Here is a 15,313-nt window from a genome sequence, read left to right on the forward strand (position 1 = left end):
ATGCTTTGGGGTACATCTAGATTACATTACCATATTAATTTCACATTAAACAATATCTTTTTTTTTTCTTACTTTTGACGTTTAGGCTTGGCAAATGTTTTCCCCATCAACAGCAACAAACTTTACCGATGAAGAAATCACGCTATTAAATAAAGCTGGCTGCTCTTTGCTTATATGTAGTACATATTATTATTTTCTAATATTATGAATGCAGCATAAAGGAGAAATTAGCTTTGATTTTTATAATATGTAGTAGGATTTTTGCTTGGGCTCGAGATTCTCGAGATGTAGGCCCTCCGCCTTGCACGTATTGAAAACAACTCGACTCGAACAAATTCCTCGACTACCTTGATTAATGCTCTCGACTACTCTTCAATGTTGGTTGCGACTACTGTACTCGTACTTGTCACTTGTCGCATCGGGCGAAGTCTGACCGAAGACCGAAGCCGCCGAGCAGGGCCAGGGCCAGGGAGATTTCTTTTCCTGTGTGAACTGATTTCATTTCAGAAGTGTTTGATTTTGAGTAACTAATCATAATGGCAGGCAGCGCAACTGCAGCGGACGGTGTTGTGGAGCCAGGGAATGAAAGTTCTTTCACCAATGAAAATGGATGCAAAATTTATTGTAAATATTGGTGTGCCGACATGCAGAATCCCAAGTAAGTTTTCTTTTCATGTTCTCTGGCACTGTCTCTTATTTCTTCTCCATGATTTATCGGAGTGTCTACGTACACGGTAACCGGGCACCTGTCTCACCTAGACTTAGTATCTATCTACGTACGGTAACCGGGCACCTAGTCTCAGTATCTACGAACACGGTATAAATTTTGTCCTGTGCTGTCACTTGCTGAAAAAAATAAGAAAGTCGTACACAAGCGTCTTGTCGGCTGTCGGGCTCGCCATTGTGACCAGTCAGTGAACCTTCACGTGTGCATCACATTGTGAGTAGGCTACCGGTTGGGGTTCATTCAAAGACGTCAAAGTCTTTGCGCTGCGAAGTATAGGGCTCCGGAATGGGGGGGATTATTACTGATTGTTTTAAAGATACAGTACCTCCTACGTGACACTGAGACTATGCCCGGTTGCCGGTTACCGTGTAGGCCACATAGATATTGAGGCTACATGCCCGGTTACCGTGTACATGACACTGAGACTACGTGCCCGGTTGCCGGTTACCATGTACATGATAGATATTGAGGCTACATGCCCGGTTACCATCATATGTACATGACACTGAGACTACGTGCCCGGTTACCGTGTACGTAGATATTGAGTCTACTTGCCCGGTTACCGTGTACATGACACTGAGACTAGGCTACGTGCCCGGTTGCCGGTTACCGTGTGCGTAGACACTGAGGCTAGGTGCAAGGTTACCGTGTACGTGGACACTCCGATAATTTATTAATGGAAGAGGCTAGCCGTACTTAATAACGGCTAGCCTGGCACGGCTAGACTGGTTGGCTAGCCGTACTTTCTTGTTAAGGGCTAGACTGGCAGTCTAGCTGTACTTATTCTAAATATGATGGCTAGACTGACCGTAAAAAAAAAAATAGGCCTACTGAATTGTAAATATACATTTTTAGTGTGCAGTACCTAAAGTATTTGTATTTCTTGAGACGAAACCAGGTGCCTTTTAAATAAAATGACAGTGCATGTATTTTAAACCTCCTGTTTTCTAATGTTAATAGGGCCTAAGATAAGTACGGCTAGACTGGCAGTCTAGCCGTACTTAAGTACGGGTAGGCAGCCAGGCTAGCCGTACTAAAGGACGTGTAGACAGCCAGGCTAGCAGTACTTAAAGACGGCTAGACTGTCAGGCTAGCCGTACTTAATATTGATGGCTGAACACGGTCCTTTCTTAACGAAACTGTTCTTGAAAAAAGGTAAAAGAAACAAATGACAGCCCGCAGAAACTGTTGTTAGAAAGGGCTCGTTCTCTGCCAGCCTAGACAATGGGGGGGAAAGTTCATGACACACTTTCCCAACAGACCCCGTAACCAAAACACGCTTCATGGGCCCACGTTTTAGGAATGCCTTGCTTTCTGAATCTTATCTGATTATCTCATTTATTAGAAGTTATACATTTATGGAGGGAAATAGTTGGGGGGTGGGAGTGGGTGGGGCTCTTTAAAAGCCCTTTAAATAGCCCTTCACTACGCCCTGCCACTGCATTCATCTTGCCATTAGTAAAATAGTTGTTAGTCCTGATTATAATGAAAACTGCTCAGGCTCAATCAAGCTTTCTTCTTCTTGCAAGATAAATAGTAGATATTGCTGTCATGCATTTTTTTATTTTATTTGGGGAGGAAGGGGAAATTGCTTGGATCTAAGTTCCAATTTAAATGGATGGGTTCAAAAGTAGACAAGGACAGATTAAAAAAAAAAAAGAAACTTGTAAGTTGGAGTTTGTGGAACTATTTCAATACGAAGTGTAAACAGACCCGGTAACTGGGTACAAAGTCACAAAGTATACAGACCCGGTTGGGAGAGAGACAGTGTGTGTAGTGTGTGTGTGTGAGAGAGAGAGAGAGAGAGAGAGAGAGAGAGAGAGAGAGAGAGAGAGAGAGGGGGGGGGGAGGGGGGAGAGAACAGGGCGAAGTGCTAGCAAATATCACATGCCCCAGTTGACCGAAGGGAATGAGAGAAAGATGGAGTGGGAAAGTGGGTGGGGGAGAAAGAAAGACAAAGACAAACAAAGAGAAGGCATGCAATACACAGATTAGGAGAGAGAGATGGAAAGAGACAGAGAAATAGAGAGCATGACTGCTCGTTGGAAATTATGACATTGTAATTGTTCTTTTCTTCAAATTGTCTTATATTGATTCCTGGACTCCAACTCCTAAACCGAGGAAAAACGACCGTTCAATGAAAAGACATTCGCAGTCTTCATTTAGATCCAGGCCTCGAAACTAGAGCTATGATTTATGTCTGTCTGTCTAGATCTCGACCTAGGCCATAGATCTAGAAGAACCTTTGTCTTCCCTGAGCCAAGAGGGCGCTGTAACTTTCTGAAATCACTAAAGATTTCCCCTACCAGGTCTATACTTCGTGACTTTGTTCCTGGTTACCGGGTCTGATACACTCCCATTAAACAAATTTTAATGTTCAATGCTTGGACGTACTACTACTTTCACAGTCCCTTGAAATTGAAATCTTATATAATATTTCTTGACTCTATATATGTCTGCCCCGCTCAATATCAGTCGTAAGACGCAGTGTGCTATTATTAGCTACGAGGCTCGAAAAGCAACAAAGTGAGTTTCCATGAAATTTTTGTATTTTTGGATATATTGAAAGTTTGATGTCTTCTGCTTCATTTAAGATAAAAATAAACAACTGTGATTGACTATAAGTATTTTATTTTGATTTATTTTGGAGGTGTGTGTGTGGTTTGTTGTGAGCTTGGGTGACGAGATAATGGAATTTGGACCTTGCTAGTATGTAGCTGGGAGATTATTTTTTAAACTATTACCTCATGTCCACCTTTGCTTCAACCAAAGATTCTCCACTAGTAGAAAATCTTTGCTCCAACATTCTTCATTCGCAACTATTTTTAGATTTTAACCTCTTTTCAAGCGTGAATGGTCTGAAATGTAAACAACTCTGATTGGTAAAACGGAGTAAAAACAGTAACTTCTAGTTCACTTCAAGCTTGTTTTACGTAAACAGTTGACTGTGTGGGTGAGCCCTGCTAGCTGCTATCGTCTGTTGATCTTTCAGTTTTGCACTTGAATTGATTTCAAAAATTCGTTTTTATTGTGTAATAGTGCTTTTAAAAGATTATTTATTTAACCTTCCTCTAGATCTCTCGGACCTTGGTCTATGTGTGTGTATGTGTGCTGGTGTGTTTGTATGTGTGTATATGTGTGTGTGTGTGTGTGTGTGTGTGTGTGTGTGTGTGTGTGTGCTCTTGTGTGTTTATAGTGCTATTGCAAACGTATAATCAGGTAGCGCTTACACGGTACGTAAGCCGACTCGCGGCCTTCCGAGCGCTTGGTTTCAATGAAATGAGGGTAATTCAGATCTCCGTTTCTTTGCTCTTTGGCTATAAAACACCAAATGCTGAACACTTTGAAAAAGTTCAGATTTTATTCGTTATAATAGTGTAAGTTGTTTGTATCGGGTATTTGGAGCTGGAAACGGACGGAATGCGAGGTACCCCTGTTCAAAATTGACACCCATGCATTCGAATGCTTCATTTAAGATAAAAATAAACAAAGTCTATGATTGACTATAAGTATTTTATTTTGATCCATAATCAAGAAATTGAACATTGTTTTGTTGCAGACAGAGTCCATAGTGAAATGGAGTGCTTGCACTTCATGCTGGAAAATGGTACTTTGTCTTTGGTGGGGATAGAAATCCACATGTGATTCAGCGTGTTGGATAGAATTCCAAGAAAGGGAATCTTTGTTTTGTCTCTGGTGCAAATGTCTGTAAGTTGCGTGAGCCCTTTCAGCTCAAAGATGTTTAGAGGGTGGTTAATGGGTGATCTGGTGAGGTTTGCTCCTTCTTTCCTATCAAACATCTACTGTCCTTATCTCTCCTCCTTTTTTGTGTATGTTACTCTCTTGTAACACATCTATTCTTCGGCATTTACATGACATTGAGTTTCAAGTGCCGAAAAAATATTACTAAAACTAAAAAGATATTTAGCTTTTCTGTGGCTCATCTCACCCTCTCTGTGTTTTGTTCCTCTGTTTGCAAAGTATGTGGTATTCAACGGCCATACACCTACTTCATCAGTTTTCACTGTATGAATAATATTTTGCATCGTCCAAAATGAAATTCTTGACATGTCACCAGGTTTCAAGTATATATGAGAGATGTTGCACTATATGGTGCTGGATGACATGAGACAGTTTTTTTGTTTCTTTTTCTTAGGGGAATTCTGGCCACCAGAGCGTGAGCCATCAATTTTAGTACTGTTTCCTCCTTTAGTTAATTCTCTTATCCTATGACAGACTGTGTGTGATATGAGGTTTCCATATGATGTATAGTATTTTGGATCTTCAAAACCAATTTCCTTTTAGATGTGTCACCAAGTTTCCTTTCCCAATAGATAGAGCTATGGGAATCTTGCACAATATGGTGCTGGATAGATAGTTTCCTGTACAGGGAATTTAGGCCACCAGAGAGTACCAAAATTGGTGTGTCTGTTATCCAGTACCGTACTGCACAAGATTTTGTACAATTTGATACCAATTGATTTATTACCATCACAATGTATAGTTTAGCATAATTTGTCTTTTATGTACATTTGATTAATTCCTAAAACTAACAGAGCTTTGATTGAAGGGAGTTGTGTGTTAAGTAACATCAACAACTTGGCACGGCACATAAAATGTCTTTTCTGAGACATGGTTTAAACTTTTAAAACTGAAAAAAAATTTAGCCATGACATTGATCTCTCAACTTAGGATACAGGATGTTATCTGTAAATGCAGTGACAAGTGTCCTTGGTTGCAGCGACAAAGTGTCCTTGGTTGCAGCGACAAAGTGTCCTTGGATGCAATGACAAGCATCCTTGAATGGTCAACACAATTTGACTTGCCAGCCCCGGTACTACTGCCCCTCCCCACCCCTCCCTCCCTCGCACAAGCACACACGCCCAACTCTTCTTTCACAATCACTTTGCCCTCTACTTCAAAATTGAATGACCCCAAGTGTTAACACCTGAATACTGTTAGATTGTGCACCTGTTACCTATACTTCCCTTGCTCTGTAGTTTCTTTTACTGTAACTTAACCTCCATAATATATTTGTCCTGATTCTCTTAGTCCTTTATCTCATTAGGCTGAGATGTGATATATAAGGTTTCTGCTTAAACTTGACTAAAGCTATCTCAGCTATCTTATTTATGTTCTTTTTAATTTGATCTCCTTTCCACCAAAAAGCATAAGAGTACAAGTAACAAAATTTTAGTATTTTGTATTATTTTCTAAACTGTTCAAACTAATTCAGCTCATTTTATTTTCAAAAAGATTACAGAATATAACCTTGACTAACAAGAATGTAACATTAGAACCTGCTACTGACCGACTATATACTTTGAGTCGTTTGAACACAATGAAAATCACAATGTGTAAGGAATATTGGTGCAAGAAAATAGCACTTGTATCACCTTGCTAAAAGACCAACTGCAGATGATATGGCACTTCTGTCGCACACCCAGGAACAGATGCAAGCAAAAACCTCAGTTTTGAACATCCTATCAAAGTCTGTTGGATTAAAGATCCACCCTGGAATTTCAAAAGTCCTAAGGATAGATACACAACGAAAGGAGCAGGTCACAGTGGAAGGAAATGCTCTAGACGACGTTGATTCCTTCTGCTATCTTGGGAGTATAATTGACAGAGAGGGAGGAACAGGTGTTGAAATAAAACCCTGCACTGGAAAGGCTGGGGCTGCTTTCATATCTTTGAATAGGATTTGAAGGACCTGGGATATCTCACTAACAACAAAGCTGAAGATTTTCATCTTTGATGTGAAGTTAGTCCTGTTGTATGGATGTGAGACATGGAATGCATATCAGACATGCATAAAGAGGGCCAGGCTTTCTTAAACAAGTATCTAAGGAAGTTATTGAGGATCAGATGGACAGACAAGGAAGTGTTTAGGAAAACAAGACAGAGACTGGTCAGAGATAAGGAGGGAAGAAGGCAGTGGCGATTTGACATACTCTCAGGGAGTCAGGCAACTGCATGTCATGGATACTGTTAGATTGGAACCCACAGGATAGAGACCAAGGTGAAGACCACATGGAACCTGGAGAAAAAGTAACAGAAATCAATGTGCAGAAAAGTGGGAAGACATGGAATAACATCAAGAGGCTAGCTCTTGATAAGGAAAGGTAGAAAGTGTTTGTTCGTGGCCTATAGCCTTAGGGTGAGAAAGGCAATGATGACGACTCTAATGTTGATTTTTATTGGGCTTTTTTTTTCAGAGCATTGGTCTTTTTAGTTCATGGAGCTGGCGAGCACTGCTTGTGTTATGGGGAACTGGCTGAGATTTTGAAAAACCAGGGCCTATATGTCTTCTCTCATGATCACCGTGAGTTGTGTCTCGTTCTCGAAACTTTCCGATTTAGATATCAGAATTCTGACTCAGTGTAGTGAAGAGATGCTGCTGGTGAATTATTCTTTTTTCCATCTGCTTGCAAAGTAACAAGCCTTGTCTTCCGAATTTAGATATTTGCATTGAAGCATGAAGTAGGGTGGCTTTTTATTGGCAGTGTAAAAGAAATCTCCAACAGCAGCTTTTATGAGGCAGTAGAGTAGAAGGCGCTGACACAAAAGTCAAGAGAAATTTTTAATGTTTAAGTGTTTTTACTTTGCTTAGTCAATAGCAGTTTTATGCACAACAAGCAAGTATAGTAGTAATAGTATGCAATTGTAGTAATATTTATAGTTTGATATATAACAGAGCTTCAGAAAAGCTTTCAAAGACATTTTCAATTGATGTTTCATGCCAAAAATGTAATAAGAAAATAATTTGATCATTTAAAAGCAAATGCTAAAACTGTTCAAATGTAGGGGCCTTGGAGAACACAGTTTGTGATACATTAGACAAGAGCATTTTTGTTTCTGTTTAGTTTGCTATCAACTTGCCTGTGTTGCTGTGGTGTAGATGATTTCATAATTGGCTATGACACAATAACTATCTCATCTGTTTGGAATTTTTATGTATTTGAAAATCTTATGACAAGGGACCAAATGTTAATGTTTCCTATTTGAAACAACATACTTAATCTAGCACAAAGGTAAATTTGACTACTTTTTTTTTTTAAAAGTAAGAGTCAACGTTTATCTCAATCTGGATTTTGTGATGGAGTGCAGAAATTATTTCCACTTCTCAAGGCTTTTGTTAAAAGAAAATGTCATGCGTGTGTTCCTAATGGCCTTGGTTTGTGTGTCGTGAGCTGGGGGAGATGTGTAGAGACTAGTGCTGTACTACACTATCATGACACATTTTTGCTCTCTGGCTTATTGTGTTTTTACATTACATTTGTATGAGTTACAATTTTATTTATTATGAGATGTAGTTAATAGTAGCTTTTAATGTCATTTTAGAATTTTAAAACTAAAAACCAGTTTAGCTGTTGGCTTTCAAGCTTCCTTCATATCTTTTCAGGTTTTAACACTTTGGAAGTTGGCATAATGTCTTTAACTTTAAACATTATTTTGTTTTTATGTGCTAGAGGGCCACGGACAGAGTGGAGGGTCACGTATGCACATCACAGACTTCAGGCACTATGTACGAGATGTCTTTCAGCATGTTGAGGTGGTGCAGAAGCGCTTCCCTGGTGTACCTGTATATGTGCTAGGACATTCCATGGTGAGTCTAGATTCATTTTCTCAGTTCAAAGGGTGTCTGTAATATAATGGATCCTCTTTATCGTTCGGCTTTATCGAGTGTCTCCTTCTGTCCACAGGGATGTTGTATCCCTCTCAGCCAGGGTTGTCCCTGAAAGGTGAGGCTGGTGTAGCCTGCCTCCCAAAAGGTTACTCAAGCTGAGGCGCTTCTATTATTTGTATATTAAAATGAAGACTATGATCGCAGAACATGTTGCATCTTAATATGAATGATACGGGAGAAAGACATATAAGAAAAATTAAATCAAAGTTTACTCTATCTCCTTATCTTTAAAGACTAGTCTTGGACATATGAGGCCCATAGAGCCAGGGCCTGTCACAGTTTTCATAGGAGCTGCTGTTTGGGTCTCCACAGATGGTAATGGTAGTGTCAGTTCCTTTTTGGCAAAAAAATTGATTGTCAGAATAGTAAAAGACTAACATCTTAGACACTGATCATTTTATATTATTGATCCACACTTCTGCATTTTTAAAACTGATGTTGTTACAACTCTTTTTGAAGAGTGGACTACTCTTTAACTAAATTCTGTCTAACAATACCTCAGGTAGTGAGTCATCTTTGCTTTCCTTCTCTTCTTTCCACAGGGTGGAGCTGTTTCTTTAGTGGCAGTCCTTGACAGACCAGATTTTTTTGCTGGCATGATTCTCATTGGCCCTGTTGTTACCCCAGAGCAAGATACTGTTGGACCTGTCAGGGTAAACTGTTTTTATGTTAAAAGTAAAAGGATTGTTTTCAAGTTTTTAACGCTCTTCCATTTCACTCTGTCGGGACCACAAAACTTTGTAAATTTAATTATAATTACACTTTGAAATTTCTTTTTAAAGCTCCGCTCATTGAGCTGAACACACTGGCTTGCTCTACTCGTCTCTCAGTCTCTGTCTTAGTTAGTGTTGCTCTTTCTCAGAGTTGAAGCAATCGAAATGACAATGAATGCTCTTTAATTCATTTTTATTTTCTCTTTGTTTTTTTTTACTCACACTATTTCTCTCACTGCAATATAACTCTTTTTTTATTTTTTAAGGAGATCACAAATTTCTCGTTGGTGGTTGGCGGGTGCTCTGGTGTGGTTAGCTTCTTCTTTCCTATCAAACATCTATCGTCCTTGTCTCCCGTCCTTCTTTTTTTATGTTTGTTACTCTCTTGTAACACCTCTAATCTTCTGGCGCTCATATGATCTTTTGCAGTTGCGAGCGCTGTAAAACTCTACTAAAACAAACAAAAAACAAATTTTTCTTATTATGTTTTTGAAATTCTTTCTCTATTGTAGTTTTGTACGCTTGTTTTAAATAGGCAGTCTTTATTTTAATTTTAAAACAAATTTTAGATATCAAGTACATTTGTGTCACGACGCGGTAGAATCAGTCGCTAGTCAGATTTTGGGCATCTAGAGTTACTGGCATCATCTTAAAGATTGTTCATTTAACCATCTTTGGAAGAAAAAAAATGCACGCCTGTCCTGAATAAAAGTCAAGATATTTGCGATTGAAGGAGGTCGGGGGTTGCCTGGTTTCAGAGGTAAAATTAGTGAGGAAATGGCTGCCAAAGTTCGGTGATTTCCAAAGCTTGACTGTCCTTAAAAACTGAAAATTTACATTTGTTGTGCCTTTAATCAATGTTTTTCAGTATAATCCACACAAAAATATGTTCTTAAGTAGATATAAAATGTGTTGAGCCAATAAGCAAAAATTAGAAAAGAATTGTCAAACTGGAGGGAAAATGCCGATATCTTCGATTTCATTATTTTGACGAGCGCCTGATTTCACTGCGCTGCTTCACATTTTATTCCTATTATTACTTCTGAAGGCTGTCTGTTCTTCCATAATTAGATCTTTCTGCTCTTTTGTTACTCATGACTTATTATGTGGATAGTACATAAGGGTTTAAATTGTTGTAACATTGACTTGGCAATACTTAATGTATGGCAAATGGTTTCAGTTAGTTTGTCAAAATCCTTGGTAGTGTCTTTAAACATATCCCAGTCTGTGAAGTGGAAGCATCCTTGTAGCCATTTGATCATGTCGCCTGTTCATGTTGGTATTATTCTTGTCCTAATCTGGAGTTTAGAGAGTGTTTACTTTTTGCACATGCATAATATTCTTTCTGTATAATAATGGACATGTTTATCATTATCAGAAAACATTCATCCTATATAGTTTCTCCTTTGTTCCTACGTGCAATCTTGAGTTAAGTTGAAAGGCTTTAAGGACAAAGAAACCCATTCCTGAGCTGAAGTATTACAAAATCTCATACTGAAAACTGTCTTTCAGAAACATTTTCCATAGACCAAAGTGTCAAGGCAATTTCAGTATCAAAGCAGTTTTATTTGTAAGGTTGTATCCCACGACAGTGGATTTGTGTATGTATATTATAATTGGCACTGAACTGTCATTTCCAAAAGGCAGAAGAAATTATCCTGAAGTTCACTTTTACTTTTACTTTGTTTTACTTTTCTGATCCAGCGACCATCTGAGTTCTAGCCCTTCAGCCTGTCGATATGTCAAAGAATTTACAGGTTTTTATCAGCTGTTTTTTCGCTGTATTAAGTATTTCTGATATCTGGGGAGGCAGGTAGGTAGGTGCTACGCAGGTCGCTAAGTGCGTGGCAGGAAGAGAGATGGTGTGGAGTGTAATACTGTTTCATCCTGGCAGTTACACAGCGGGCAGTCTAGTGGGGTACCCTTGCGGATCCTATTTAAGTAGCAATTCAATGGGATGTGTTTTGTTCGCAGGCAAAAGATGGTGACTTGTTCTCTTCTACTCAGGGAATTTAGTGCATCTTTCGCGTTGGGAGCAGTCATGTGTGCAAATACTGCTCTTCCAGTTTTGCTCAAAGCCCATCCATTCAGCCACTGTTCCCTGGTACTGCATTTGATGATGTTCTTGACTGTCTGTTGTGATACTGGGTTTTCAGGTTGTGTTGTGAAGTACACAGTTATGTTTTAGATGTCTGTGGAGGAGAAAAGGAACACTGTTCATAACTGCGCAGTTTTGAGTAGCACGACTTCCTTCATTAGAAAAAGGTCAGGATCAGGTTCTCTCTCTCTCTCTCTCTCCTTCTCTCTCTCTCTCTCTCTCTCTCTCTCTCTCTCTCTCTCTCTCTCTCTCTCACTCACTCACTCTCTCACTTTGTATTCTCCTTATTCATCAGATTTTCTTTGGCAAACTTATGGCAAGAATTTTTCCCCACTTTCCTGTACTTCAAATATCTGATGAGGAAATATCAAGAGACAAGGCAATTGTAAGTATGAACTAAAATATGAAGGTATTTCATTTTACCAGGTCTACACATGTGATGCCATCAAGTCTCATAGAATATTAAGGTACCTTTCTTCACCCCAATAGTTACGCTGGAGTCTGTAAATTTGTTCTTTTGGTTCTTTCGATGGCTCAACTAAGTAACTCGTGACCTGGTCATGTGACTCATCTCTAAAGACAATCTTACCCTAAACTTTCCCGGGTGTCTATGATGTAGCAGATAGGTGCTTTGCTGTGGCCAGCAGGAGATCCGAGTTTGATTTCCAAGTGGGGAGAACATTTTAAGGGTATGTTGGTCATTCTACTAGGATGTTGTATCCCTCTCAGCGCATGTTGGCAGGCAGGATTGTAAGCCGCCCCTCTAAATGAGCTAAGTTGTGACTATGGGTGTGTAAAAACACTCACATAAAAGAAAAAAAATTCTTTAAAAAATAATTGACAGTAACATCAGACATATTTGAAAGTACAGTCGAACCTGTGTAAGACGGAATCGCAAGGGAGCCAGAAAAAAATGTCGTCCTAGACAGGGAAATTTAGGGGGAGATGGAAGGGGGGGGGGGGGGGATGTCAGAGGCCCAGCCGATGGGATCAAAGGTCGCTTATCCGATCTGCAAGCAGTGGTCAGAACTTCACACCTCTCAACTGCTATCCTGTCTGATAATGACATGCGCCAATCTTACTTATCCGATTACCACCAGTGCTTGTCTTTCATAGGACCACTGTTTGATCTATTAAAAACAGAAACGCTTGAACATCTCCTTTGCTTTGACCCTTAGCCCCACCCATTGGTGTAACAAGCACAGTCAACCAATGCCATCCCTCACTGCCATCATGTAACAACAATTCGAGGAACTATTATCACTGCTGGCGTATGATCAGGGCGGCAGGCATTGGTCAAACTAATTTCACACCTCTGGCTTCTGGCTACCCTGGAAAGTTTCCATAGTGGCTCGCTACTCGAGCACTCTCACGGGCAGTCGTGAGATTTCACACCCACACACTGTCTGCATCGCTCAGGGCTCACTTGATGGGATAATAGGGTAACATCTACCCCCTAATTGCACCCGTACTCCCCTTCCTCACCCAGCTGCATGGCTATGGTGTTAGATTTATAGCTGGCGGAACCAAACTTGCGAGTTTTGTTTCAAATCAGAGCTGAGCGGGCAAAGCATTTTCCGTCTTACACAGGTGAAACCCTCGGAAGGGAGCGGATTTTTCTTTCCGTTTCCACGTTGGACAGGTTTCCGTTTTATACAGTTAATTAAAGAGGAATTTATCAAGGGGGGAGCGGGGAGATTCCGTTAGACAGGTTTCCGTTTTATGCAGGTTTCCATTAAAGCAGGTTCGACTGTATGTGAAAAGACATGTAGGAAAAGTGAGGCATAGAGACTATGGATGATGCTGTATTTTCTCGCTTGTTATATAATTTTAAAAAAAAAAACCCACTTTAACTGATCCCTGCAGAAAGTTGACTAATTTAGTGTAAATGTAAACATTGTCATCATTCAGTGAGAAGAATACAAAGTAAATTACAGTCAATTGAAATACTAAAACCCATCTGGTGGTTGCGAAAATGCAGGGGTCTTTTTTTTCGTTCAAGTGTGTCTTGAACAAGGATACCCCCAAGTGGCAACCATTTTCAGAACGTCATTCTATGTTTTTAAAAATTTAATTACATGAAAGGAAAAAAATCATGCTTGAGAGTGTGTCTAAATGGTTGATTGTTGTTATTAACTGTATCACCAGGTACAGAAATATAAGGATGACCCACTTGTTTACCATGGTTGGATGAAAGCCAAGTAAGTGTCTTTTTGCCAACCACTTCTTTCCTGTTCATTATATTTTTATGTGTACGTTTGTCTTGAGCTGTTAGCTGTTTATTGAACAAGCATAGCTGTGTTTTTATTATACAAGAACTAAACATTAAATAAAGGTATGCACATGCGAAGAAGAAGCACTGACACCTTGAAAGGGTAAACAGAAGTTTGGTATTCAAAGTAGGTCTCTCTTTGTCTCTTTCACCATGGTAATTGGTATAGGCCGTCAAGAGGGGATTTCCATTTGTCTCTGTTCTGGGCTATCCTCTCTACCTCCAGCCAAGTGTGCCCCATCTATCCAAGATCTGCCCCCTTAATCTCATTTCCAGATGGATTTTGGTCTTCCTCTCTTCCTCCCTCCTTTGGGATTCCATCTCAGGCTTTGCCTTGTCATATGGGCTGGCTCTTTAAGAGTGTGTCCAGTCTACCACCATCTTCTTTGGCTTTTCTTGGTCTCACTGTATATTGGTTGTTGTTTGATTTTCCTCCACAAGAGTAAATTTCTTATAGTATCTGGCATGTGAATTAAAGTAGGCCTCCTCATAGTAAAAAATAAAACAATACAATTGAATAGCCATGCTTCAATGGATAGGAGCAAACTGCTGTTTGTCTCCTTATCAAAGGTTTAGAACTCAGTATGCTTATAGCTTGAAAAGTGGGTGGTTGGCATGTGCTCTGGTGGAATTTGCTACTGCTTTTATTGTCCTTATCTCTCCTCCTTCTGTGCTTTGTATGTTACTCTTTTAAGTAACACCTCTAGTTTTCGACACTCATATGACCTATTTGTGCTGCAAGTGCAGCAAAACTCGTACTAAAATTAAACATATAGGTTTGAAAGTGCCCCACTTGCCTCCACTGCTGTTGGGTGTGGATCAAGTTGAGTTATGGGTGTGTACATTTTCCTATTGAACATTATACCTGCTTGCAACAGTTGTTGGTATTTAATGATTCAACGTTTTTTTGTTATCTGGAAACATGAAACTTTTATATGACATTAATATCATTAAATAGTTTGTTCTGAAATGGAGTCACTGCTCAGCACAGCTGTCTTGGTCTGAATGTAGATGGGAAATATACGAGCAAATGAACATCTGGCCCAGACTCTGCTTGTGCTGCATAAAACTGAAAAAAAAACTATGGGTCCCGAAAACTATCATATTTCAAGAGTTTATTGCTTAATTTTGAATACTGCAGGACAGTGACCTCTCTGACCTATGTATTGTCTCTGTTCTTCTGTCACTTTTTAAAGTACAGTATATTCAGTTTTTTACCATTTTACAGGAGAGACAAAAGAGCTGAATGTTGTCACCAAGAAACACCCTCTTTACAAACATTTTAAGTCAATATTTGTAAGAATGCAATTTTGATAATAACTTCCTATTACCTTTAAAGCAAATTTTATTTTCTTTGTAACAACATTCAATAGTAAGAATACTGTACTTTTCAAAATGGCGGCAGTGTTCTACTGGATCAATGGTGACAGGCATTAGTGTTGGTACTGGGAGCTGTCTAAAAATTTGTTTGAAAGTATTTTTTTCTATTTTTATATTAGTCCCTAAGCATGGCTATTCAATTGTATTGTTTTATTTTTTACTATGAGGAGGCCTACTTTAATTCACATGCCAGATACTATAAGAAATTTACTCTTGTGGAGGAAAATCAATTTTGCATTTAGATTGTCTATGACCTGTGGTTTGCAAGTACAGTCAAACCTGTGTTAGACGGCCACCCATTGTCAAGGAGAAAAGTGGCCGTATAAGACAGGTGGCCGTCTTAGGCAGGACTGATCAAGATGAAGAAAACAAAACCTTCCTTTCTGGGGTTGCCGCATTGTTGTTGTTGTTGTTGCTTTCGCGCTTTGGGGGG

At 39.4% G+C, this 15,313-nt stretch overlaps 1 protein-coding gene across 2 annotated transcripts in view; it reads left to right on the forward strand.

The window, feature by feature from the left end:
• Positions 1 to 411: 411 nt before the first annotated feature.
• LOC101859144 (monoglyceride lipase) overlaps positions 412 to 15,313 on the forward strand; it is a 20,238-nt gene continuing 5,336 nt past the window's right edge. Inside the window, exons 1-6 of one of the 2 annotated variants that reach the window (XM_005090813.3) lie at positions 413 to 658; positions 6,946 to 7,052; positions 8,200 to 8,336; positions 8,960 to 9,070; positions 11,524 to 11,613; positions 13,377 to 13,429. In XM_005090813.3, the coding sequence (XP_005090870.1) occupies positions 537 to 658; positions 6,946 to 7,052; positions 8,200 to 8,336; positions 8,960 to 9,070; positions 11,524 to 11,613; positions 13,377 to 13,429 (620 nt within the window). In that variant the 5' untranslated portion in view covers positions 413 to 536. Of the gene's footprint in view, positions 659 to 6,945; positions 7,053 to 8,199; positions 8,337 to 8,959; positions 9,071 to 11,523; positions 11,614 to 13,376; positions 13,430 to 15,313 lie in introns of both variants that reach the window. The other variant, XM_035972339.1, reaches the window with a different exon arrangement.

The sequence above is a fragment of the Aplysia californica genome, unplaced genomic scaffold (genome assembly GCF_000002075.1).
Source record: "Aplysia californica isolate F4 #8 unplaced genomic scaffold, AplCal3.0 scaffold00022, whole genome shotgun sequence".
Classification (NCBI taxonomy): domain Eukaryota; kingdom Metazoa; phylum Mollusca; class Gastropoda; order Aplysiida; family Aplysiidae; genus Aplysia; species Aplysia californica.